At 37.3% G+C, this 27,451-nt stretch overlaps 1 protein-coding gene across 1 annotated transcript in view; it reads left to right on the forward strand.

Moving 5' to 3' along the window:
- The first annotated feature begins 7,924 nt into the window (after nt 1–7,924).
- polr3a (polymerase (RNA) III (DNA directed) polypeptide A) overlaps nt 7,925–27,451 on the forward strand; it is a 54,351-nt gene continuing 34,824 nt past the window's right edge. Inside the window, exons 1-12 of the mRNA XM_079851158.1 lie at nt 7,925–8,136; nt 8,319–8,454; nt 8,550–8,687; nt 13,137–13,308; nt 15,133–15,287; nt 19,357–19,596; nt 23,432–23,594; nt 24,313–24,449; nt 25,369–25,472; nt 25,811–25,952; nt 26,116–26,256; nt 26,882–26,951. Of these exons, the coding sequence (XP_079707284.1) occupies nt 8,093–8,136; nt 8,319–8,454; nt 8,550–8,687; nt 13,137–13,308; nt 15,133–15,287; nt 19,357–19,596; nt 23,432–23,594; nt 24,313–24,449; nt 25,369–25,472; nt 25,811–25,952; nt 26,116–26,256; nt 26,882–26,951 (1,642 nt within the window). The 5' untranslated portion in view covers nt 7,925–8,092. The remainder of the gene's footprint in view (nt 8,137–8,318; nt 8,455–8,549; nt 8,688–13,136; nt 13,309–15,132; nt 15,288–19,356; nt 19,597–23,431; nt 23,595–24,312; nt 24,450–25,368; nt 25,473–25,810; nt 25,953–26,115; nt 26,257–26,881; nt 26,952–27,451) is intronic.

Here is a 27,451-nt window from a genome sequence, read left to right on the forward strand (position 1 = left end):
GGATGTGCATCCCACAAATCTCCATCAACTGCAAGATGCTATCCTATCAATATGGGCCAACATTTCTAAAGAATGCTTTCAGCACCTTGTTGAATCAATGCCACGTAGAATTAAGGCAGTTCTGAAGGCGAAAGGGGGTCAAACACAGTATTAGTATGGTGTTCCTAATAATCCTTTAGGTGAGTGTATATGATTAGCTTTTCTTTTCTTTTTTTTTTTGTGCAGTGAAGTGTTGATGCATGTGTTGCTGTAAAGCATTGGGCAGAACTGCATTGCTGTCTGAAAGCATCATTAGTTACTTTACACACACACACACACACACACACACACACACACACACACACACACACACACACACACACACAGGGTGTTGTGATGGAGCAGTAATGGTCAGATGGCCCTCGTGATAAAAGACTTTTTATAACCATCCTCTGCATTTCATATTTCTGACCTCTCCTTCAACTCCATTACTGACTCATTTTTCACACACACACACACACACACACACACACACACACACACACACACACACACACACACACACACACACCCACAGTCACACACATTTTATTTATTCATCATTTCATCCTCAGAACGGGATTTGCACAAAGATCAAACCCAAACAAGACTTGCAAGACTCTCGAAAACCAACAACCATATAAATATTCACAGGAGCACAAAACCAGCCATAAAACATTCTCCTTATCCACAGTTTTAAAATGCGATTACAGTAAATCATTACACGATGATGGTGGATAAAAGCACATTAATGAGACTCGACATCCGGTTAGTCAGCTGTTAACTTAACCAAAGCTTCCTTAATCTCAACAGACGCCATAAACAAACTACAGATGAATAAATCATTGCACGTTGATGTTACGGAGATTGAAATCGAATTATTCCACACTGAAAACATCTTTTAGTCTCTCAGCTGGACCCCATTAGCTTCATCTATTCTACAGCATCAGATGATCCTTCAGATATTAACACTGTAATGCAGAGATGCTGCTTGACAAGAGCTTTCCTGGGTGTTTTGAAAGGTTTTTAAAAGCCTGGGCGCGTAAATCCTTTAACAGATTTACAGAGTCAGACTCTGAACTTGAACTTGAAGATGAAATCACATTCTGTTGAAATCTACAGTCCAATTACAACAAAAAGCACAGTAAGAACTGAAGGCCAATGGTGAGTTTGGTGCATAAGCTTAAATGCTCTATGAGGAATTAATATAGTAATTAATTCAATTATTTTTATTTTAACAAAATTTTAATTAATAATAGTCTGAAAGCGTTAAGGATTCTGTTACAAATGCAAGTTTGCAAGTTTGTAGAGTAGAAGTATGCAGACTATAAATATCCTAAAGTCCTGTGGTGAAAATCCAGCTTTTAATGTTGTTTATGTGTCTATATGGTGTTTTTAATCTGCTTTAAGACAAAGCATGTGTAAATTCATAAGTCGACAGCATTGCTGAGTATTTCCTCCTTAAAACTGCAGTGAACCAAAGACAGTCTCAAAAACACGCTTTGAAATCGCTGGTGTTTCTGACGTCACAAACTACCTTGTAACCAATCAGATCAACGTGTGATCGTCAACCAGTGGATCTCTGAGCTGAGTGAGTGAGTGGAGGCGGGGCTCATTTGCATATTCATAGAACCGCGCATACTAAATGAGGCAAGGGTGTCGAGTTACATTCAAGCTGTTTTAAGGCATGAAAGGCATAGAAAATATTTAAATATGTAATTTTGGTGATCAAAGATTAGTTTTAAGGGATTAAATGATTGACTACAGGGGGACTTTAACAACTTAAAATATAGAAATCTCAATAAATGCACAATAACAATGCACAATAAACTATGGTAAAATTTATTTACATCTCTCGACAGAAAGGTTTTCGCATTTTATTTAATAACTAGTCATAATAAACATATTTACAGTAAATGCCTCAGGCTTGCATAGTATCATCAACTCACTCGGATGTAATGTTAGGCCAGTAAGAGCTGTACATGCAAACCTCACTCCTCTAACCTTAAGAAACGCGCTAGCGACTGATGCTAGCGGTTGTGGTCTTTAGCATCCTTGTTAGCGTGCCAGCCTCCCATGCCAGAGACGCAGGTTTGAGTCCAGCTCGGGTCGAGTATAGGCCCGGGGCCTGTACCATGAAGGTAGCTGAACAAACTCGGGGTTACAGGATTAGTTTTGAGTTGACAAAACCAAACCGATGCAATCAGGCTTTATTGGTACCATGATGCAGCTCATCAACTTTCTCTGTCAACTCAGGCTTTGATCCTCAAGCTATGATTACTCCACGCGCGCGTGCACATAAAAGAGTGACGTCGACACTGAACAACCAATCGCGGGTCGCGATTTTTCCGCGGAGGAGCAAGAGATAATCATTCATAATTACGATGAATTTAAATATGTATTTCAAGCTCGAAACAATACGTTCTCTGCTGCAAAAGCAAGAGAAGACTGTTGGAGAAAGATTACTGATTGTTAATGCGTAAGTTAAACAAATACGTTCTATATTTATGTAAAAGTATGTATGTATAGCCTATATGTATGTGTAGCCTATGTGTAATATAGCCTATAGCCTATTTTTGTAATATATAAAAAAATGAGCATGTATGTAGGCTACTAAGAAAGATTAATATTCATTGATTTTTAGATGCAACCCAAACTCCAAATGTTCTTGGCAGCAGATAAAGACAAAATATAAAAATATAATTCAAAGTGGTGAGTATTTACCACAACCTTTTATTATTTTTGTGAACATTTTATCACAAACACTTGTTTGCAGCAAACAGAAATAGAGTTAAATTCAGAAAACCAGAATACACTGGCGGAGGAGTTGGCTCTGAGTAGGCAATAAGGGACGGCCGATTATGGATGGAATTACAGGTGCTCTACAATCTGACCCTGGTGCTGGCTCCTCTAAGCAAGTAACACTGGTACGTGTGCAATACATGACTGTATGTTCTGCAGTAGAGGGAAATACAGTGTCCCTGTTGAAGCCAGCACACACACACACAGTCTCCCACACAGAGGTCAGTATACAGCAGACCGAACACCAAACATAACCTGCTTTACAACAGTTATGCTTTACATTGGCCTATTTTTATTTATTAGGGTGGAGGAAATGAAGACACTCTGTCTGTGTGTTCTCAGACAGTTGCTGATGTGAATGCACTGGGCTTTTTATTATGGAAAACATTTCAATGTGTGGCATAAAAAAGCGACTGGCCATTACACATCTCTTTTATTGTAGGATTTTTCACAACCTGCCCCAGAAACTGAGGCCTCCACCTCAATGGGCTTCAGAAGAAATGTGAACAAGGTAAGGATTTCAAACCCTTGACATAAATTACAGTCAGTCCTGTGTTTGTAGGAAGTCAAGGAACTTTTTGTGATTTTGATGAGCCTCCAGAAAACTTGTAATGATCATGTTTGTGGTGGAATTATGTTTCAGGTGGAAACAGACTCAGTCAGGGCCCTGTACAAAAGGAGTCTTGAACTAGACTGCACACTAAAGGAGCTGACTGTGAGCTGAGGAGGCTCCAAACAAAATCAAACAGCTGGATAAAACTGATCTCAGTATGTATATAGTTATATAGTCTATCTATCTATCTATCTATCTAGTAACACTTTAGTATGAATATTTATTAATGCAACTTTCTCTTGCTCTCTTTCTCCCTCTCATCCCACAAAACCAATAAAACAATTTGAGACCTATGTGCAGTTTCAATGTGCTTTTATTAAGTGTAATATTGTATGGTGATTGCATCTACATCTGCACCAGCTGGGTGGTCAAGTGTGATCAGGTCAGTTTCACCGGGGAGAAGCTGGTTTTGTGGTGTTTCTCGCTCCTTACTGGTGGCTATATTGTGCAGAATGGCACATTGCGCCACTATCTGTGATGCCCGCTCTGGTGACTCTTAAGGGCCGAACACAGTTAATGTGCCTTTAGGAGGCCAAAGGTCATCTTTATCTTCACTCTTGTTTGAGGGCCACATTGAAGCGGTGTTGTGGCCCTATCTGAGGGTCATGATAGGGGGTTATTGTGTAGGTTTTTCTATCTCAGTTCAAATTAACAGTGTTTTGTACTGAACCAAATTTAACTTGCTTTCCTCAAAGTGCCACACAACACAGACTCACAGAAAATTTGAGTCAAGCACTGAGCCAGGCCATTTGGCATACAAACTTGATCATATGTTCATGACCACAAGTCGTCTGCAGATGAAATGTTTAGTAGATCATTATTATAACTGTTAATGTTACTATTAATTTAAAGATTCATCTCACAGAAAATAATCATCTAACATATCTCTACCTGAACATTATGGTTGTGATAGGACTTCCTATTAACATAATCTGCCTCATGTTCCCCTAGAGCAGTGGAGACTGGAACAATAGACTGCATACATGTTGCAATGACTTGGGAATCCCATCATAAGATTAACAGAAGAATCATAAAAAAGATTTAAAATAATTCTTAACATGTATTATATTGTATAGTACATTTGTGAAATTTGCTTTTTGAAAAAAAAAAAGTGTTCATGTGATGTCACCCTATCAATATATCTTACTGGCAATTTTATAAAAGCCCTCTTTTATGGACATGGTCGATAAATGTCCGGGGAACACTATTAATGAAACTTTTCATGTACTCCTGCAGGGCGAGGACCACCTTGCGAATGGTTTGACAAACATATGTTTTCCCCTAGCTTCTGTGCGTCACCCACCGTGCAAGTATGTACCACTTGCAAAAAAAAAAAAAAAAAAAAACGCAACGCAATACAATTTGCGGTACAGTAAGTGCATGAATTCGACGTGTTAAATTCTTTATGTGCAGCTCAAGAAGTTCGCAAAGATAAGACATTCCTTCCGCGGAAAATCTGTATCTTTCATACAAGTAACTATCAGTTAAGGCAAGAGGATTTTGTCTGGCTAAAAACTCTTTCTCTATGAAGTGCTCGTCAAACAATTTGCGCTGAGATATCCACCGGATTTGGAAGAAAATGTGAAGTCATTGCAACAGACACTTGGAATAAGTTACGTCACCTATATGTTTCTTTGCTCTCAGCTGATTGGTCAAACTTCAGTCTGAGATCTTGAATCCAGAACATAACCTGCCCCGGAGCAGGTTAGCCGTGCAGCGTAAGATACCATGGCAACGAACACCGATTAAAGCCAAGCTACTTTCATAGTACCTAAAACCCAGGGTTGGCGGAAACTAAGCTGAAACATAGCTGGCTAGCCACCTAATCCGGCTTCATGGTACAGGCCCCAGGTTACACAAAACTAGCTTCTGCTGTAAACAAACCACAATCAAACAGCGCCACCTATTGGCAAACCGATAGATACAGCTGGAATCATAACATTATCATAAGAGCCAACAATATGCCAAATACAAAATAGATTACAAGCTAGAGCAGGTTTTTTAAATAACTTTGTTTGTAGTTGTACACTCACGATTGTTGTGATGGTCTCATCAGATCGTCGGCAGCTCGAGTTGTTCCACCACTGGGGAACAGAGTGGATGAAGGGTATGGCGACTTTGTGGTTCGTTATGATGGAACAACCAAAGCTGACACAATATTCACGTGTATTAAGTTAGAAGGCTGTATTTCCAATCACTTTTTAAGTCCTGAAGACCAACAACATCAAAGCCTTTAAGATTCATCATCTCCAGAGGCGGCAGTGAGTGACACGAGCTTGAGCCGAGCACGAGCGACTAACGGCTTTTTCTTTTTTAAGCGGCAAACGAGTGGCGGCAACCGCCACTATAGTAATCCAGCATTACTGAAAATAAGGTATTGGGTCTAGATCAAATGTGTCCTCTAGATATTTCACGTAATATATAATTTGACCCTCAGGTATTTTATAAATTATATTTCACAAAATGTAATTATGAACACACAATGACCTGTTTCCTGAACATGAGGTGAAATTACTTGTCGATTTTGCAACAGAATTGCAGGCTGCAGGTGTTCATTAGTGTCAAACAGGGGCGTAGCAACCGGGGGGGACGGGGGGGACACGTCCCCCTCACTTTTAGAAACCGGTGATTCTGTCCCCCGCATTTTTTTTTTTTTTTTTTCGGACAAATGCCCTGATTAAAACAATTTTTAATATAAAAATAAAAAATAACCAGGCAATCACCGAAAACGTGAGGAATGGATGATTCTGTTTTATTTCATTTGATGTAAGTGGCGATTGATAGCCTATAGTTGATAATAATATAGGCCTAATGTGCGCTGTCGAGGCTCGTGAAGTTATAACATTTTAGAAACAATATCCTAGTTAAGAAACAATATATAGCCTAGGCTACACACGACCAGCTGTTTTCCTGAATGCCATCAATATTGAAACTGAGACTGGTTTCATAACAGTTCAATAAACAAACAGTTAAAATTAACTTACATTAATTTTACTTGATGTAGCCTACTCAAAAATGTACTCACTTACATTTTAGTCGCAATGACTGTTTTTGCTCTGTTTCATCAGCGAAAATAGTCCCAAACAAAGATCACAGCAGAACGCGCATCTCACAACAACACTCGTTGCATTACTGAATGATTCAGCGTTTTGAACAAATCGGTTGAGTCAAAGATTCAATTACCCATTCATAAACTGCCTCATTCTGAATAAATCAGCCGTTTGAACGAATCGTTTGAATGAATGACTCAATGACTCGCTCATTAAGACGGTCGCCTGCCGCCTCCTACTGGCGGTTTAGTTTCATAAAGTATCATTCTTTTCAACATTCCTTATTTGTATATTCAAAAATATTTAAAATAATCTAATTTAATACAGTTATAATTTTTCAATGTAAATTATTTAATTTGATTGGTAACAGCCTAGTGTCTTATTATTTTAATTTAATATATTGATCAAATTTAAGAATTTAAAATGAAAGATGGAGCATAAAATTAGGGGGAAAATGCCTTTAAAAGGTACAAAAAAAATTGTGTTTTCAAACAGTGATGTAATGAAACATTGACAATTTAAGTTTGAAGGGAGTAAAGCCTCTGTTTAGGCTATAAGGAAATGTAATTTTGCCAAAAGAAGAACTTTTATTTTAAATAAATGTTCATTTTAAATCAGCCTACTTCAGTGTGATATGTTACCATAATTTGAATAATTTGATACCAGAATTTGAATAATTGCAATGTGATCAGATGCAGATATCTAAATCAGAGAATATCATCGGGCGGTTTGTGGGTGGATTATTTATTTTTAACAGTGGATTCGGGTGACTCAAAGTGCACCAGATTAATGAATTTATCTTTAAAATGTACAAAATTTTCTTACGGGGGGGCATGCCCCCGGACCCCCCTAGAGGTACCAGGCTCCACCAACAAAAATAATGTGGGAAACACATTAGGGTATATGATGATCTACAAAAAAATACACATTTAATTATCTTATTATTAAACATTATTAGGATTTTACCACCTCCGCCTCGTTTTGAGCCAGGAAAATGAACATCACCTTTGGGTCACGTCCTATGGTCACATAGCCTACAGCTTTTGTCCCCCCCACTTTTATAATGGCTGCTACGCCCCTGGTGTCAAACAGAGTTTGTTTATGCAAATCAGATACTTGAATAAATTAATAACATCTCCGGTGCTCATTATTAGTCTCACTGAAAATAATTCTAAACTATTCATGTACTGTATCTTTCGGTTTATAAATAAAAGAGCAGTGACATCTAGTGGCCGTGTCTAAAAATACAAACGTCCATGTCGCTTCGAACCTTTCAAAACATACTGAAATAACCTCCAAAATGTATTTAATTCACACTCATTCAAATGTAACTGCTTCTGATCCAAATATACATTTTTATAACAAGACTTCGAATAAGAATGTATTTTTCAGAGCGCTCCCCGTCGGCAGGTGTCGCTGTGCGCAGATGAGACGCCGGCGACGCTCAGTCTTCATGAGAGGCTCATGGACGCACGCAGCGTCGTCAAAGTAAGCAGTGCTGCATGTGGCACAAGGATCAGACGAAACCTTCATTAAACGCTGGGGTGTACGCATATATCAGCATAAATATATTAATTGCACACGCTGACTGCGTGAACGCGCCGCAGTCATGGTGAAGGAGCAGTTTAGAGAGACGGATGTGGCCAAAAAGATGTAAGTTTGTGGGTTGCATGCAGGATAAACACGTTTCATCAGAACTTTACACTCAAATATCATGTCAGCTGTCTGTCTGTTGAACTGTCCTTGTTGTGTGTATGACTTTGTTCATGCATGTGCAAGTTGTTCATGCATGTAATAATGAGTAATATTGATGTTTGATTCTCTGGCTTTATCAGAAGTCACATCTGTTTTGGCATGAAATCAGCAGAACAGATGAGACAACAGGCTCATATTCAGGTGGTCAGCAAGAACCTGTACAGCCAGGACACCAGCCACACACCCCTGCAGTATGGAGTCCTGGACCACCGCATGGTGACACCACTAATACACACACTACTCTCTTAATACAACAGAAACATGGTTTGTTAGATGATTAAACGAGGCTTGCTCATCTCTCATGTGTTCAGGGTACCAGCGAGAAGGACAGGCCGTGTGAAACCTGTGGGAAGAACCTTGCGGACTGTCTCGGACACTATGGATATCTGGATCTGGAGCTGCCCTGCTTCCACATCGGATACTTCAAAGCTATTGTTGGGATCCTACAGGTGAGATCATCACAACGTGTCTTTAAAGCTACACTGTGTGATTTTTACCCCCATCTAGCGGTGAAATTGTATATGACTACCCAGTGAAAATTAGTTTCTGTTCCTCTCAATTCCGAGGGCGTTTAAACTCCTACGGTGGCCGTATTATTCCAAGATTAACATGGCTTCCAGTTATCACTTCGTCCATGACAATAATAAACAATACGTCTAAAATGAATAAAACTACAGGACAGATGTCAGGAGGTAAACGTCACCCTTGGAATCGGCTATCCCAGCATAATCAGATTAGGCTAACGTTACAATGTGTACAAAGTAAAAGCAATTAAAAATAACTAAAATTTACAGTGTCCTTTTTTTATATAGCTTAAAAAATTGCGCCTTTAAAACTATTCATCAGCAGCACAGATTTGTTACAAGGTAAACATACTTTTTCACCATTGACGCGAGGATGAAGTTATACTAGAGGTCGTTCTGGCGTTATGCACAACCATGCTATGGTTAGACAAGCAACTATAAAACTTCGAATTTACACAAATGAATTACAACAGGCTGAATTACCTGTCGAGAAGAAAGCAGGCAACCTCGGCGTCCGTTTTAAAATATTTTCTCCTCATGAGCTCTTTCCATCTGGGAAAAGTTACTCCAATATTGACTATGGTCTTGCTGATTTGTCTGTCGCGTTGACGTTTTAATTCTCTCTTTCAAATGTGAGTACACACGCACACACACACACACACACACACACACACACCACACTATCTTTCAAATCTGCCGCCACTCGCGAGCTCGCGAGTAATCTCCCGCTCGCATTCGTCACGGTGTCACTGAGTGAAAAACGCAAAAGGCGAAGCTTGAATTTACAGGCATGTCCCTCTTTGGCTAATGTAGTTTCAAGATGGAGGGGCAACATGGCGACCGGCATTCGAACCCCTCACCCGTATGTACTTTCAATGGCAGATTATAAACTTAAGAGAATACTTTATTACTTGAAAGAAGTAAATATATATTAATGAGCACATATATTTTTGAAAGAACTAAGTGTTTTTTGCTAAGAATCAACTAAAAAAGTTACACAGTGTAGCTTTAAAGGGATAGTTCACCCAAAAATGAAAACTCTGTCAGTGATTACTCTCCCTCATGTTGTTCCAACCCCGTAAGACTTTCGTTCATCTTCAGAACACAAATTAAGATATTTCTGATTAAATCTGAGAGCTGTCTCACTCCTCCATAGGCTTCTCTGTTATTGAAACTTGCTGGCCCAGAAAGTTAAAATAGTCCAAGTGACTACAGTGGCTCAACCTTAAGTTTATCAAGCGACGAGAATACTTTTTGTGTGCGGAAAAAATAAAAAAAATAACGACTTTATTCTACTATTCATTTCTTCTGTGTTTCTCTGAGTGAGTTCACGTAGTGTAACAGCGCAGCGCTTCTGGGTTGTACATCAGAACGGAGGCTCACTATTGGCCAGCATCACACGCGTGACCAGCGTCGGCCAATAGTGAGCCTCCGTTCTGACGTACAACCCAGAAGCGCTGCGCTGTTACACTACGTGAACTCACTCAGAGAAACACAGAAGAAAAATAATAGTATGGGGCAAGTACTAAACCTGCTTTTAGCCTCTTAACATCCTTGATGTGTCATTACAAGTGCACAGGTCATGTGAGTGATTCCTTCAGAGTGAACACGAGTGAATCTGACTGCAGTAGATGTGAAAGATATGGATAAAAGTGATGTTAATTCAGCCAGCGCACATACCTGTATTTACATCCTGTTTCCGGTCGAAGTCCACAGTAATCGATTGCCGAGTTCACGCGCGTGATCATAGGTACTAAACCTATGCGCGTGAACTCGACAATCGAAGGAATCACTCACATGACCTGTGCACTTGTAATGACACATCAAGGATAGCCTGGCTAACGTCAGACCACTTTCTCTTTGAGACGTGGTCTGGATACCACATGTTCATTTTCTCGTATTTGAGGCGTGGTTTACGAATGCCCAGAGCCGTTTATTGGGCGCTACGAATGTCTATCAAATGCGCCTGTACGTAGCTCATAGCCAATCATTTCAAATTATACCAGATGACGTATGTAGAGCGACAGATATTCAACGAAGAAGACGATGGGTCAGATTTATGTGTACACCAGAGAGTCCTGCACGGGTCCGATTTTGTAAATCCGCACCCGACCCGTTTTCCAACAGCAGCACTAATAAAAATCTGCACCGACCCGCTTAAAATAGAACCGACACCCGACCCTCACCCGAAATAAAATCAGTTTAGATTATCACATTATAGACACACTTACAAACATTTTTATTGCCAGGTCATACAGAAGTTATTACACGACCATCAACACAAGGACAACTTCAGCCGAAGCTGTCAAAAGGCCGATACATGAAGAACATGGCTAACGTTACCACACAAATCGAACAGACGCGGCTACACCACTATGCCACACAATTTCGTCTAGCCTACATCTGACAATTTTGGGTTCAAACACGCCCTGCACACCACACATACTAACAGTGTTAAATATGAAAAATACCGTTCGATAGAACTGCTTTGTTACCAGTTATCTGCGTGCTTCCTCAGGGATGAAGTTCCACATTTGCGGCTATCCAACACGAAAATGTTTGCAGCAAAGCCTTTCACAATATTTTCTTCAGATAACTCCAAATTTCTCCCACACACTAGACTTGATTTTTGATGACGTATTGTCGACAACTTTACCATCTCCACTAGCTATTCTTTTCTTCAACTCCTCAGCATCCATCTTGACGACTGCAAGCAGAACGCGCGCGCGGTTATGAAGAATTTTTAAAAGTGAAAGTAGCCTTGATAACGTTATAGATCCTGGGAGGGCGTGGCGCGTCGGCACAAATAAACTGATGTGGATTTTGAAATACAGGCATATTTTTGTAGATGTGTTCCTAAAAATATGCATATATTTTTACGTCTGTCATGTTGGATCCATAGATAAACAAACTGCTTTGGTGTGTCGCATATACTTCGTCATCGTCTTCCTGCTCCCTCCCCGTTCTGTGATTGGTTCCCTATTTCAGGGGAAAAATTAGTCCATGGTATCCAGACTACCTTGCAGCGTGAATAAAATCGCGCTGCTCAAGGCAGTATGGGGAAACCCAGGCTACATCAAGGATGTTAAGAGGCTAAAAGCAGGTTTAAATATTGCCCCATTGAAGTCAAAAGGGTGCAAATTCTAAAAAGAGGATAACACGGTGTAGGCAACACTGATTTTTGTCGTTGTTCTCTGTATTGACAGCACTCCAAATTTACAAAAAAATGAGCTCAATGTTAAAATTGACCGGAGTTCTCCTTTAATTAAAAATATCTTAATTTGTGTTCTGAAGATGAATGAAAGTCTTACGGGGTTGGAACAACATGAGGGAGAGTAATTACTGACAGAATTTTCATTTTTGGGTGAACTATCCCTTTAACTGCCCCATCCTTTTGTCTATTATTTTAAGTTTGCTTGATAATATACAAATAGTAAGTGAGTATAAAGTATTATAAAAAATATATAAATCATAAATAAATCATATATACTATTAAAAAATAATATTTTGAATATTTATATTATGATTTCTATTGTATTAAAATATTATATATTATTGACCTAGAGTTGTAGAAAAAGTAATAACATAAAATACTATGCAAACTATAAATATAAATAAAATATGTACTGTATTATAAATTAGTGTATATTATTGACTTATAAGTATAGAAACATACAGTATAAATTGTAAAAAAAAAAAAATATATATATATGTATATATATGTGTGTGTGTAAGTAATCATATAATACATAATATTGTATAAATAGAAATAATATCAATGTATAATTTGATGCAATAATATATAACTTGTAATAAGGCTTATAAGAAGTCAATAATATCATGCTATAAAACTGTGACTAAATAATAATATATAATACATTATAAATATTATGGTTAATAAATTACATTATATTACATGCAATTTAATATGTATTATATTATAATATAATATAGTTAATTATGAAATTATTTTTATTTAATTATATTACATATGTCTATTTTTTTATGAATTATATTGTATTTTTGGTCACACTTTAGATTAGGGTCCAATCTACGACTTTTGCCTCAATAAACTCCTAATTACTGCTTATTAATAGTTAGTATAGTTGTTAAGTTTAAGTATTATAGGATTAAGGGATGTAGAATATAATCATGCAGAATATTGCATTAATATGTGCTTTATAAGTACTAATAAACAGCCAATATCCTAGTAATATGCATGATAATAAGCAACTAGTTAATATTGAGAATTGGACCTTAAAGTATCACCGTATTTTTATATTATTACTATTTATATTGATAGTGTTTGTTATTTTATATTATTGACCTATTATGACAGTTATGCGAATCTTATTTATATTCTTGTTTGTGCAGATGATCTGTAAGACGTGTTCTCACATCCTTCTCGCCAAAGAGGAAAAGCTTCAGTTTCTGGATTACTTGCGCAGACCTGGACTGGCGTACTTGCAGAAGCGCGGCCTCAAGAAGAAGATCTCGGACAAGTGCAGGAAGAAGACCATATGCATGAGCTGCAATGCGTTTAACGGTAAAATTTCGATTCCTAATTTCGATTCCAATACTGTAAAAAAAACAAAAACCCTTGGATATCATTCACATTTGTGACCCTGGACCACAAAACCAGTCACATGGGTAACTTTTTTTGAAATTGAGGTTTATACACCTTATGAAAGCTGAATAAATAAGATGTCCATTGATGTATGGTTTGTTAGGATAGGACAATATTTGGTCGAGATACAACTATTGAAAATCTGGAATCTGAGGATGCAAAAAAATCAAAACATTGAGAAAATCTCCTTTTAAAGTTCTACATTTATGTTGGCGATTGTGCTGCATTCACTCACAGAAATACATGTTTTATATACAGGGCTGCCAACTTTTGAGTTTAGCTTGGAGTGAGATTTTTTTTGGGGGGGGGGGATGTAAAAACAAATATTGCATCACAATAAGTGTAATTGTGATTGTCAAAACATTTGGTAACTAAATAGAATTTTATGAAGTTTAGTGACAACATGTTACAATGTTTACATTGTACAATGACTGGTAGGATACAGTTTTTATTATTGCTTGACAAAAATTTCAAGATTTCAATTCCATTCTTGTGATTTGCTTCCGATTTTGATTCAATATTGACTAATTTGGATACATGTTCATTTTAAATTTTATTTAAAAAAATAATCTCACCTAATGCTTTAAACATAGAGGGCCCAATCTGCTGGTATTATTAAAGGTTAAAAATAACAAATTAAATTAAATATAATGCAGTTTTTGTTATAGTAACAATTATTTAATGACATAAGTAAAAATATAATAAATATGTAATATAGTGCTCAGCAAAATCTCCTCTCTAGCTATTTTTTCTATTCAATTAACAGGTCATTAAATGGCTTTCCTGAGGTAAATGTAACGTTATGTGTTCTCCTGCTGTTATATTGACCTCTTTCCGTGGTTTAAAAACACTAATTGGTCGATATTATGTATACTTTTGGTAAGTTGTACTGCATCTTTAAATAAAAACAGATGATCGGGTCACGTGCTCTTGAACTGAGGCGCTCAGCGATCTGTCACGTCACATTTACAAGCGCCAAACGTATTTTTGTCTGAATTTCGTAATAAAATTGACGGAATCTAAGAGCTGAGAATTAGTTTAATATTAGAAGTGCCTCTTTGCTCCGCAATTTTTCTGTGCGTGAGAAAATGGATGTGTGGCGTGAGAGCGTGTGAAAAGTGTCAATTACGTGAGTCTCACGCTCAATGCGTGAGAGTTGGCAGCCCTGGATATATTTACGGTTGGAAATGTACAAAATATCTTCATGGAACATGATCTTTACTTAATATCATAATGATTTTTGGCATGAAAGAAACATCGATAATGTATTGTTGGCTATTTCCACAAATATACCCGTGCGACTCGAGACTGGTTTTGTGGTCCAGGGTCACATTTAGTCTTATTGCAAAACATTTAATTGTAGCTGAATATCAGGAACAGATTTCAACAGGCTAGAACACTTACGCAAGGAACCTGTGGTTCTGTGGTTTAAAAATACCATAGAAAACTAATATAATATAAATTTCAAGCATTAATAAAGACGAAGTAAACATTCAGTAATTTTTCAGTAAAAGAACAATAGCAACAAATAGATACAACTGAACAAAGATACTATTGAAATAAACAGCATTTTAAGATTTTCAGTTATTCAGGCACTGTAATATCACTGAAACACATTAACACACATACCACATTAAAATGCTCACAAAGGAATCGATAAGAGGAATTAAAATTAAAATTGTATAACAAGTATCTGATTCCTGACCTCAAGTTTTCAATGAAACATTGCTCATGTCTCTCCAGGCCCTGTGAAGAAATGTGGCTTGCTGAAGATCATTCATGAAAAGTATAAGACCACGAAGAAAGTCATCGATCCCATGGTGTCGGATTTCCTCCAGTCGTTTGACGTCGCCATTGAACACAACAAAGAAGTGGAGTCACTGCTGGCCAGAGCACAGGTTAATATCCACCAATCAGGACATAGGAAAACAGTGCTTGTCCACGCAATGATAGGGTTTTGTAGGGGGTTTCTGTGCGGTGGCTCTAGGATTTTGTCTGCATTGTGTTTTATCTGATAGAACTGAAAGTAGGGCTGCAACATAGGGCTGGGACAATACACCGATACTATCACGATACTTGGGTGCTGATACGATATCCTCCTGGGACCCAAGAATAGACTTTTGTCCACTGTAGTGGACATTATATTTTAGTGAATTTCTCTGACATCATACATGTCACATGACACAACCTGGGTGTCCTGTAAAGAGCACAATCAGGACTTTTCAGAGATACCAAATGTTTGGAGGTTTCACCGTGAAAACAACTTCTCCTTGGTCTTTAAAAATGTCTGACATTAATTTAGTGATCAAATGTAGCATTCTTATGGAAATATGATAATATATTGTAATTATAATTTAAATTGGACTACTTTTCAAATTGTATTTCATAAAACAACATCTCAGGAAAATGTTAAGGGGTTTCAAATAAAAAAATACTTTCTGTTACAGAACAGGGCGTTGATTTCAAACGTGTCCACTGTAGAGACACCAGGACTTACATCATGTTTATCAGGCATTTTGTGAGACACAACAAGTGAATATGGAAATAAATTATACATCATTATTCCTGTGAAATATTAGATATTATTATTAAAATGTTGCCAATTATTACTCCAATTATTACACTTCTTTTTTCATTAAATGTTGCTCCAAGAACACATTAGATACAGTGTATAGATACATTGCATTGAATGGGAATATTAATTTATGGCCATTTTACACACATATTGCATAAAGTAAAATGGTGCATCAATTCATTCCGTTATTTCTTTCATAATATAGTTGAGAATAATCTTTATACAAATTTTGGTTGAAAAAATCCTGAAACCCCAAAATTTATTGGTGATTGAAAAAAAAAATCCCATTGTTTTTGCCTATACATATAATTTCATGTCATTTAATTTTTTAAGCAACTTAGTCCTGGCGTCCACTACAGAGGACATAACATAACGTATGAATAAAATATTATTTTTCAAAAATGTTTTTTTTTTACCATTTGTTTATTGTGCTCTAAACAGTGTGATGACATGGAAAAAAACTAAAAAATTTCTGGGTCTCAGGAGGATATGTATTGGAATTTTTAATATTTTTTTTTTATTTTTTTGAATTGCGATTCTACAAGTATTGCGATTTAATATTGCAATATATTGCAATTTAACTCTAGACCATTGGGAAAAGTTAAATCATACACTTATACAGACTGTACATGATGTGAAAGATGTAAACTTGACCTGAATGTAATCCTGAATGACCATTGATGTAATCGATAAATGCGTTATTTTAAGCTCCAAGTTTTTACCAAAAGCTGATTTACTCTATCGCTATCGTACACATCAGTGTTCATATTTGAACTTTAAACTTTTATCCAAGTACTTTTATGATAATTTGAACTATTGCATCACAGAAATAATGATCCTATGAGGTTGAAAAGACTGTTTGTGAAGCCGTTTCATGACGACTCTCTCCGGGTCAGCGGCAACACAGATCTGAATGTTGCGATATGATTTTATCAAAGTTTAATAGACAGACGAATTGAAAGATCTCGTGGGTGTTTGAATCGAGATCAGGCTTTTAAAGAGTGAATCGTGCAACTCTATTGTCTTATCTCTCAGCATTTCAGTGCTTTTAGTCTCTTCCACGCGTCCACTTGGGATATTATTACGTCACTCAACACTGAACGAAAGTGGCTAACTTCTGTCAACCTCATCTACAAGCAAGGACAAAAATAAAGCAATTGAGTTTGAATTAATATTGATTCTGGAATAAAAAAAAATCGATTTCAGAATTGTAAAAAAAAAAAAATCGTGATAGCTAGGGGAATTGATTTTTTTTTTTCTCCCAGCCCTAGTGCAACGTAGCGCAGTTGATCCATGATCCGTACGGCGCGTTTCAGACAGCGCTTGAACACCGAATTTATTCTCATTTCGCGTTTACTTGCACTTGAACGGACACATACACACAAAGTTATTTCTAAATGCCCATCTCGGCAAGTATTCTATGTCATAAGTGAACAGCTGAGAAAGAAACCGGATGTTTGTCAGTTTATTCGGTGTTAAAGTGACAGCAGCCTAATATTCCTGCTGTTGTCTGTGTCATTAATGCTAATAAAACAACAAAATACAGCTTTAATAAAGATGAAACTATTTAATTTCTACATTGAACAAATAGTGTTATTTTACATTTAGGCCTAATTATTATTTTCTGTACCTGATACTGTTATACTTTGTAACTTTGTTATTTAGTATTCATCTCTGCTTGTAATTTGTGTATTTGTTCTTATTTAATTATTGTTCACTTGTTTTTAATAATGTTTGAACTAGGGCTGCACTAGGCTCGATTCTTTTTTGTAATCGATTAATCTAGCACTTAATCGATCGATTAATCGGATAAAAAATTTTTTTTGTACTTTTAAACAACCAAAACAAATAATGCATAACGAAAATGATGCGGCTGTAAAATGATCAAGCATTTGGCTTTTATTTCTCAAAAAACAAACAAACAGAGGTATTTATTCCAACTCCAACATTTGGCTCCAAAACTAAGCCTATTTATTGCAATTTTTACCCATTTAGTGTTTATAAGTGCCACTAAATGTATACAATAAAATACAGTTAAGTCAGCTTACTGTAAAACATGTATAACATGTAAAACTATGAATACAAACTTAAATAGTAAAGGCCATTTGGCCTTAGTTTTGTCTTCTTAATACAACATTACAAAAAAAGGATTGCACCTTCTGCAAATTACCCACCTGAGAACAAAAATAAATTAATATAAAATATCAAGCCAAACAGGTACACAATGTATACAATTTATAAAAAAGTAAATGTAAATAAAACAATTATAAATAAGAATCAGACTTTTTCATCTGTAATCTAAAAACAAATATCAAAATGTACTTTTATAAACTTTTATAAACCCAGCCAATATAATCACAATGAACACATCCAAAATAAAATCTTTAACATTTATATAACAACTGCAAAGCGTCTAATTTGTAAACAAAATGATTTACGCATTAAATCCAATTGCTGTGAGGTTCGGGATGTGACGTCTGTTTTGAGAGTTTAAAAATATGCAAATTGTGCTGGAGTTTATGCTGGATTTAATGCGTAAATCATTTTGTTTACAAATTAGACGCTTTGCAGTTGTTATATAAATGTTAAAGATTTTATTTTGGATGTGTTCATTTTGATTATATTGGCTGGGTTTATAAAATTGAAAGGATATCTTTGCTTGGTGCATTTGGAAACAAAGCTTGTCTATTTCTAAATGTAATCGCGTGCATCGCTGATGATTATACTGTCCGTGTGTTAAAAAAAAACTTAGATTAAACACACTCGCAACAGACACACCCCAAAGCGGAGACGTTACAGCGTTGCCAGCGGCACTGAGCGGAGTTTTGCCGCTGTAGTGGACACGCACTGTTATGGTGCGTTCACACCAAACGCGAATAGAGCGTCTGGCGCGAGTGATTTCAATGTTAAGGTAATGCAAGGACGCGTTTACTCTTGCCATCGCGCCAACTAAATTCAAAATGTATCACGCGCTATGGTGTGCTTCCTGAACATTGAACAACGGTCCGTGTGAAACAATCAGATCCCTGCGCGTATAGTGCGCGTCATAGGAATTTAACGAGGCTTCGAGGCAGAGTTTTTGCCTCGAGGAATTTTTGTAATCGAGTTAATCGAGTAACTCAATGAATCGTTTCAGCCCTAGTTTGAACTTTATCAGTCAGGTTAGTAGTTTTTGATGTAGTATCGAAGTACTTAAAGTGAGCTTTAAGTAATAAATGAAAAGTAAAGTTACATTTACACACCCCCCCCCCCCTCCATATTTATTTATCATATATATATCTTTTTTTTTTTTTTTTGCAGGTACGAAAAATGATTCGAACCGTGAGTTTTTTGATCATTTGCACCACTAACTGAAAGTTTAATATTTCCTCTTCTCGTTCCTTGTCATCCAGGAAAACCTCAATCCTCTGGTCGTGTTGAATCTCTTCCGGAGGATTCCAAACGAGGATATTCCTCTTCTGCTGATGAATTCCGAATCCGGGAAACCGGCTGACCTGATCCTGACACGCCTGCTAGTGCCGCCCCTGTGCATCCGGCCCTCCGTCGTCAGCGACCTCAAATCAGGCACCAATGAAGATGATCTGACCATGAAGTTAACCGAAATCATCTTCCTCAACGACGTCATCAAGAAGGTACGCAGGTCCCGTTTGAGATGCCAAACACGAGTAGACGGAGGCGGAGGAAAAACGGTCCAACAATATTTGAATGGATCAATCAGAATGATTTTGTCCATAAAAATGCATTATTCAGTATTGTACAGTCAGTCACGTGACTGGCGTATATAACTAGAGATGCAGCGATGTATCGGCCAATGATCGGTGTTTAAAGCTATTTAAAGCTATTATTTTCGCTATCGGCCGATTATTTGAAAACAGCCGATGGTCAGTGGCGATTATATCCAGTCAATCAAAAAGGGGCGGAAAAACGTGTCAGACTGCAACTCATACTGTGTGCGTATAAAATGTCTCTTGTGTTGAATTTAGCGCAAGTTAACGTGACAATAACGCTTTAACTGTTAAACAATGGCGTAGGGGTGTGCCGGTTTCAGAATTGGTGATGACGGTTATGACGTGAGTCAAATGTGACGGTTCGTAACATAACCGTCATCGGGGGGGGGGGGGGACTTTATTCTTAGTTTGAATAAACGAGCAGACACTGATTCGCTATTTGATCGCCTAAATTTAAAAAAAATTTAATTAATTAAAATTAATATTTGTGTAGTGTTCAATGTTGTTATCGATAGAGATACGCGGATGGGGTATTATTTCATCCGCAACCGCATCACAAAACTCATCATCCGCACCAACGTTTTTTTTACCAAATTTCAAAGCCGCACCCGCCCGCCATCCGCTGATTGTTTTGCGGTCTATGGACGATGCAATGCTCTGCTGATGCGAGCCGCAAGAAAGCCCTTGTCTGTTCTAGAAAGGATGCAGCAAAGATATTTATCGCACCGGCACCTCCATGTCACGGTTATTATATTGTCATTTGCTTTTTATTTATTAAATACATGCAATTGGTTGATGAAACATTTATTAAAATTAATATACAATTTATACAAAACGAAATTCGCTTTAAAGAAAGGCTTTCTACAAAGAAATACTTAATGAAGTGGTAAAAATCATGTCTGACGATTTACAAAACAAAACTTGCGTTGGTACTTGGCAAAGAAAGAATCAAATACAGTTGGAAACAACGTAGACCATTAATGACACAGACTGTTAACAATTGTTTTTAATTAGTGTTTAAACATTCTCTATGATAAAAAAATTTTGTAAAAAATATTTTAATAACACGGTTTTGGCGGTTATAGAGATCTAATGACGGTGTTCAACTATAACCGTCGGTCTCACGGTTATATACTAACCGTCACACCCCTACAATAGCGACGTTAATGCAGGCTTTATTTGACCCTATGAACCACCCGTAAGTCAAGCCAGGGTTGCCAGATCCCTACATCAAACATTATATTATTTTGTGTCGCCTCCCATCCAATAATCACAAAGAGCTCTGTGTGCTCTGTTTCTTCTGATAAGAAACGAAGTCTCAGCTTTTTAATTCTGTACATTATATCACGAAATTCCAACAATAAATGGCGTTTTGACGCTCTTAAATGTGATGTGGCAGATCTTTTCAGTCTTTTCTTCCACTTTAATACAAATAATATCTCGAAAAACATGCATGAACAGCATACAACTTACCGAAATCCGTATCATGTCTCATGTAATCACTCAATCTGTGTTTCATCCACGGAAAGACGTCAATAAAATACAATATCACTTAATGTTGCATTTACCTCAGGGAAGTTATCCAGTGTTCACAGTTCGCTAGTAAGCTATAAAACACTAGAGGAGAGCTTATTTATGGTTAAAGGGATGTTTCACCGCTGGAAAGATGAATGTGTATTTAAACTGGGTCATTTATGTAGCTGAAATGTGAAATTATTTTAGAAGTTGGATCCTTCTAGACGGAGAAAAGCCAGAAAATGTATTTTTGGCTCATGTGGATTAAAGACTACAACTCCCAGAATGCACTTGCTTCGCTGCCCTACGAGGACACTCCCAAGCCACGCCTACCGGTTACAGAGGGCAGTGTCGGGAGAAATGATACAACTAGGCTACTAGTCGACTGGAAACTGAAGAGACAGTGTTTTATGGTGAGATCCCCCTATGGGCGGGTTGAACACATGCGGGACGAGCTCCTCCTACTGGCTGGAGTCTCTCGCCTCTGGACAAAAGAGACTCCGATGACGATAAATTACGATTTTTGCGTCATCTGAGTTTTTTTTCCGGACACACAATACAGAAATCTCTGGTCTCAGGGGGACATGAGGGAGGGAAGCACGGTCACTCCAAAATACTACCGGGTTTCGGCTGATTCAAAGCTTAATGCTAATCGGTGAAGTATCCCTTTAATTATATGTATGTTTGAATAAATTTGCCATGAAGATGTGTTTATGAAAACTACCGTTCGATAGTTGTAGCAATACAAACATTTCAGCTTTTATTTGAGTGTAAATATTATATCTGAAAAACAATTAGCAGTCGAATATAATAGCTCTGTTGTTGTATAGTGTACCAAATGAGAGGTTCCCTGTATAGTTTGCATCATTATTTGGGATTATTTTTCAGCATTATTTTTCCTTAAGAAAAATCAAACAATCGGTATTGTTATCGGCCGATATAATTCTGAATAATCGGCTATCGATACTAGTGATCGACCCATATTGATTTTTTTATTACCGATACCGATTATTTGCATGTTTATGTGCCCGATAACCGATATGCAGAAACGATATTTATTTACTGTTATACTTCTGTTTTTGACACAATTGTTACAACACAAATGAACTGAACAAACCATTTTATTTATAACAATCACTCCCTCCTTGCATACAAAAAAAACTTTGTTTATACACAAATAAATAGAGGGGTCTAAGTCCAAAAAATAAAGTGCACTGTTACTAAGTGTCTTTGTTTAAAAATAAAAGCTTTGATGAGGTAAAAAATAAAGCACAAAAAGTAAAACAAAACAGCATATTTGCATTTTCCAACTAGTATGTTATTAATTATTAATAATGTTTTTGTCGTCTAGATCATGAAATGCTTTCTGACAAAGTGCTGTTTATCTATGCATTTACACTATAACTATAACTTACTCAACCGCGATCGCGCGTGGAGATCATAATTAATTTCCACAAAGCGGTATATTTAGATGTGTATTAGCGAAATAATTGCTATGTAGTAAATGATAATATAATCTAGGATGTTTAAACAAGATAATCTTGTCAAAAGTTTCATTTAGTGGCCGTGCTTGAGCATTCCTGATCATCAACCATAGTCATCAACCCAGTGAGTGATCATCAATATGAACAAACTTTTTTTCGAGACTAATGGTGAGCAAATACAACAGATAGAGAATTAAATTCAGCGCTTTTATTTTCAACATGCACTCATTCATGTCTGTTTTATTTAATTCATATAAAGTTACGTCTTTATTGGGGCAGGACATGATGGATTACGCTACGTGACTCCATGAGTTCGTCTCAATTTTTTAGAGCCAAGCTGCATAAATAAACTAGGCCTATATCAGGCATTTATGTCTCAAATCTCATTTCTGCATGTCTGTTATGTTAAATAAAGTTGACTAATTAAAGCAAAGCAAGTAGAACATATAGCCTACTTTACCTGTGCACAGAGTTGTTGTTGACTGATCTCCTCAGACGCGGGCTGCAATGGCGGAATTCTCAAAACGGCCACAAGATGGCGCCGTTTATCGGCGAATCCGATATTACAAAACCGATACCCGATTATGGGAAAATGCTTAAATATCGGGAAAAATATCAGGAAAACCGATACATCGGTCGATCACTAATCGATACTTTCGGCAGAAAAAATTTAGTATCAGTGCATCTCTAGTATACGTGACTTGTAAATGTGGCATAACTGTAGTTGTGTACATCCACAGCACCGCATGTCAGGAGCCAAAACCCAGATGATCATGGAGGACTGGGACTTTCTGCAGCTCCAGTGCGCTCTGTACATCAACAGCGAGCTTTCAGGGATCCCGCTCAACATGGCACCCAAGAAATGGACCCGTGGCTTTGTGCAAAGACTCAAGGGAAAACAGGGTACGACCCGCTTAGAGTCTCTGTGGAAATGCTGGTGTTATATTTTGCCTTGTCCAAATACCCACACATGCGGTCTTTACTCTTGACCACTTGTCTACTTGCATGACGTATTTCCTCTATTTGGCCCAAGCGTTCAAGTAGGCGTGTGTTCAAGTGTGTGTAGAACTTTTGATTACTCGATGGGATGCACTTATAGTCTTGCAAAAAAATGCAAGTTTTTACAGAGCTTTTATTTATAAAATTTTCAATACTTTGCATTTTTAAATAAACTTCTACATGTCTGTTCAGTAGTCGCTATGTAACTAACAGAAAACACAAATTTAAAATTGTGGTGCTTCTAATTTAGAGATTAAAACAGTTGCAAATGTTGTACAAAATAGGCCTAGACTCATCTTTGCACCAATAAAATGTGCAACACTTCAATTTTACTACCAAATTATTTGCATCTAATTAATTTAAATTACAGTGGAATGTTTTCCTCGACATCTCGCGATTTCGGGGCACATGAGTTCCCGAACATGGTGCATGATGGGATACACTTAGCCACGGTATTGGAGATAGTGTGTGTGTGTGTGTGTGTGTGTGTGTGTGTGTGTGTGTGTGTGTGTGTGTGTGTGTGTGTGTGTGTGTATTTGGACAAGGCTTCAGTCTTCTGCTTTGACGTTAGACGCCTCCAGCATCGCTCTCACATCAACTTGCCTGGTTTTGCTGTTTCCAGGGCGGTTTCGTGGAAACCTGTCGGGAAAGAGAGTGGATTTCTCCGGCAGAACGGTCATCTCTCCCGACCCAAACCTGAGGATTGACGAGGTCGCTGTACCTGTTCACGTCGCCAAAATCCTCACCTACCCGGAGAAGGTCAGAGCAGTCACTGCTGCGCATCACAAGGCGCTCACAACTACTCATTTTGACCAGTCAATTAGTTGGTGAAATAGTAATTTTTTATAGGATTTTTTTTTCCAATTTCTGTTTTGTTTTTAATTTTTCTGAATTTAATTATTGGTTTAATAACATTTTGATAGTCAAGAAGCATTTATTTATTGTTATTTATCTACAATAATGTGGCACTATGTTTTATTTTTTCTGAAGTTTTCTGGATTTATGATTTAATACAAATTTATTATCTAAAAACAGTGAACAAAAAAAGTTGTAGTCAATAATTTTATCTCCCCCTGTAGTCAAGAATTTTATCCCTTAAAACTCATCTTTGATCTCCAAAATGACACATTTAAACGTTTTTTCCTTCCGAAATTCTTCATGCCTTAAAATATCTTGAATGTACCTCGACACCCTTGCCTCATTTAGCTATGAATATGCAAATGAGCCCCGCCTCCACTCACTCACTCAGCTCAGAGATCCACTGGTTGACGATCACACGTTGATCTGATTGGTTACAAGGTAGTTTGTGACGTCAGAAACACCAGCGATTTCAAAAAAAGAAAATTCTCAGCAATGGTGTTGACTTATGAGTTTACACATGGTTTGTCTTAAAGCATATTAAAAACACCACATAGACACACAAACAACATTAAAAGCTGGATTTACACCACTGGGGGACTTTTTTGGCAAACAAAGTGCTGCACAACAAAAGTGTACTGTTAAAATAAAAGCATGGAAGAATGTTCCTTCTATTGATAGCTTGCATATCATGTGTATTCTGGTTCATACACTCATAAAACCCTGCTTAAAATGCAATGGATGATGGATGGGTTAGTATTTGGTAATTTCGTGGTAAAATGTGGAATGCAAAGACTTTGGTGTGTGTGTTTTCTTTTAGGTGAATAAAGCCAACATTGAGATGTTGAGGAAGCTGGTGCGTAGCGGTCCTGATGTTCACCCGGGAGCAAATTTCATTCAACAGAGACACATGCAGATGAAGAGGTCAAATACACAAAAATCTTCCAAAAATTAATGTTCTGTCATTTACTCTTCCTCATGTCATCGCAAACCTGTTTGACTTTATTATAATACATCATAGAAGCACAGGTATGGTTGCTTTGTGAGACGAACAACAACAACAAAAATAGTGATGCATTCTTGATTATAGCATACAAATACTGTTATGATGATCAGCTTGATGATATAAAACTCCGTCCACTTTCATCGTTCATACATTCTTCAAAACTTCTACAAAGAAAGAAAGTCATAGTTTGGCATGACATGAGGTTTTTCTTTCTTCCATGCGCTGTTCCTTCATCTTCTGAATGTGTTTGCTTCAGGTTTTTGAAGTACGGTAATCGAGAGAAGATGGCTCAAGAGCTGAAGTACGGGGACGTGGTCGAGAGACACATGATTGATGGCGATATCGTGCTGTTTAACCGGCAGCCTTCTCTGCATAAACTCAGCATCATGGCTCATATCGTGAGTTATTATTCCTCATTCCTCGCGATGTAACTCTGCGGGGACGTTACATACATACATACATACACACACACATAAATAATTGATTTTGATTCAGGGGCTTAAAAATCGAAATCAAATTAATGTGTGAAATCGGTGTCATTTCTCCTGTATTTTGTTCCAGGCGCGTGTGAAACCTCATCGGACGTTTCGCTTTAACGAGTGTGTGTGCACGCCGTACAACGCTGACTTTGACGGAGACGAGATGAACCTCCACCTTCCGCAGACAGAAGAGGCCAAAGCTGAAGCTCTCGTCCTCATGGGGGTGAGAAAGACGAACACTTTACTATAAGGTTCATCAGCTGATGTATTAACTAACAATGAGCAATACATTCGTTTCAGTATTTATTAATCTTTGTTAATGTTAGTTAATTCAAATACAGCTGTTCATTGTTTGTTCATGTTAGTTCACAGTGCATTAACTAATGTTCACAAATGCAACCTTTGATTTTGGTTATCATTCATTTATGAAATTAATATTACCTAAATAATTAAATGCTGAATAATAAGTATTGTTCATTCTTATTCATGTTAATTAAGGTAGTTAATTAATTAACCTTATTGTGAAGTGTTACGCTCTTTTATGAAGTTACCTCACTTAAGGACTTAATTAGTAAGATTATGCCTAAAAAGGTTTTGGATTTTTTTTATCATGTTAATTTAAAAAATCTTGCATATTATGACTTACTGTTTTTGTTTGGTTTTTATTGTATTTATATGATAAAAAATTATTTTTTAATTGAATTTTTGCCATGAATATAGCTTTGAATGCTGACATGTCACTAAATAAAACAATCTGAATCTCTAAAGTGTTACAGACAAACTAAACCACCCTCAGAATACGGGATCTGCTAATGATATAAATCCGTGTTTCTTTGTTCCTCACACAGACGAAGGCAAATCTGGTCACTCCCAGAAACGGTGAGCCGCTGATCGCAGCCATTCAGGACTTTCTGACAGGTTCGTTTTCCTCCTGAGCCAATCAGATTCCAGCATCTCTTGCCTGAAGATGGCGCTGTTAAACCGCTTGTAGCGACAATGGCCTTCTTGTCACTTAGAGGTGTTGTAGGATTATTTCTGATGCGTGAGATCCAAACAAGACGCTTCCAGTCCAGTACTGCATTTATCCCTTTATTTGTCACAGTTCCGATGCCACAACACTTTATAATCCACAAGTTAGCTTGTCCACATACGATCCTAACAAATTGTTTGCTTCCCTCATTAGTTACACCTGACTTCACTTACTCTCTGGCTACTTAAAAACGTATTAAACCCACACTCCACCCAGTGTCCAACAGTGGAACTACACAAATTATAAATAGAGCATAATGGCTGTTAAAGGTGCAGTGTGTAATATTTAATGGCATTTAGTGGTGAGGTTGCGAATTGCACCCAACAGAGTTACGGTGGCCAACAGGAAGTGATGTCGTCGTCTGAGACAGCAGAGAGTAGCCAGTTAA

Source organism: Squalius cephalus (genome assembly GCF_949319135.1).
Source record: "Squalius cephalus genome assembly, chromosome: 19".
NCBI lineage: Eukaryota > Metazoa > Chordata > Actinopteri > Cypriniformes > Leuciscidae > Squalius > Squalius cephalus.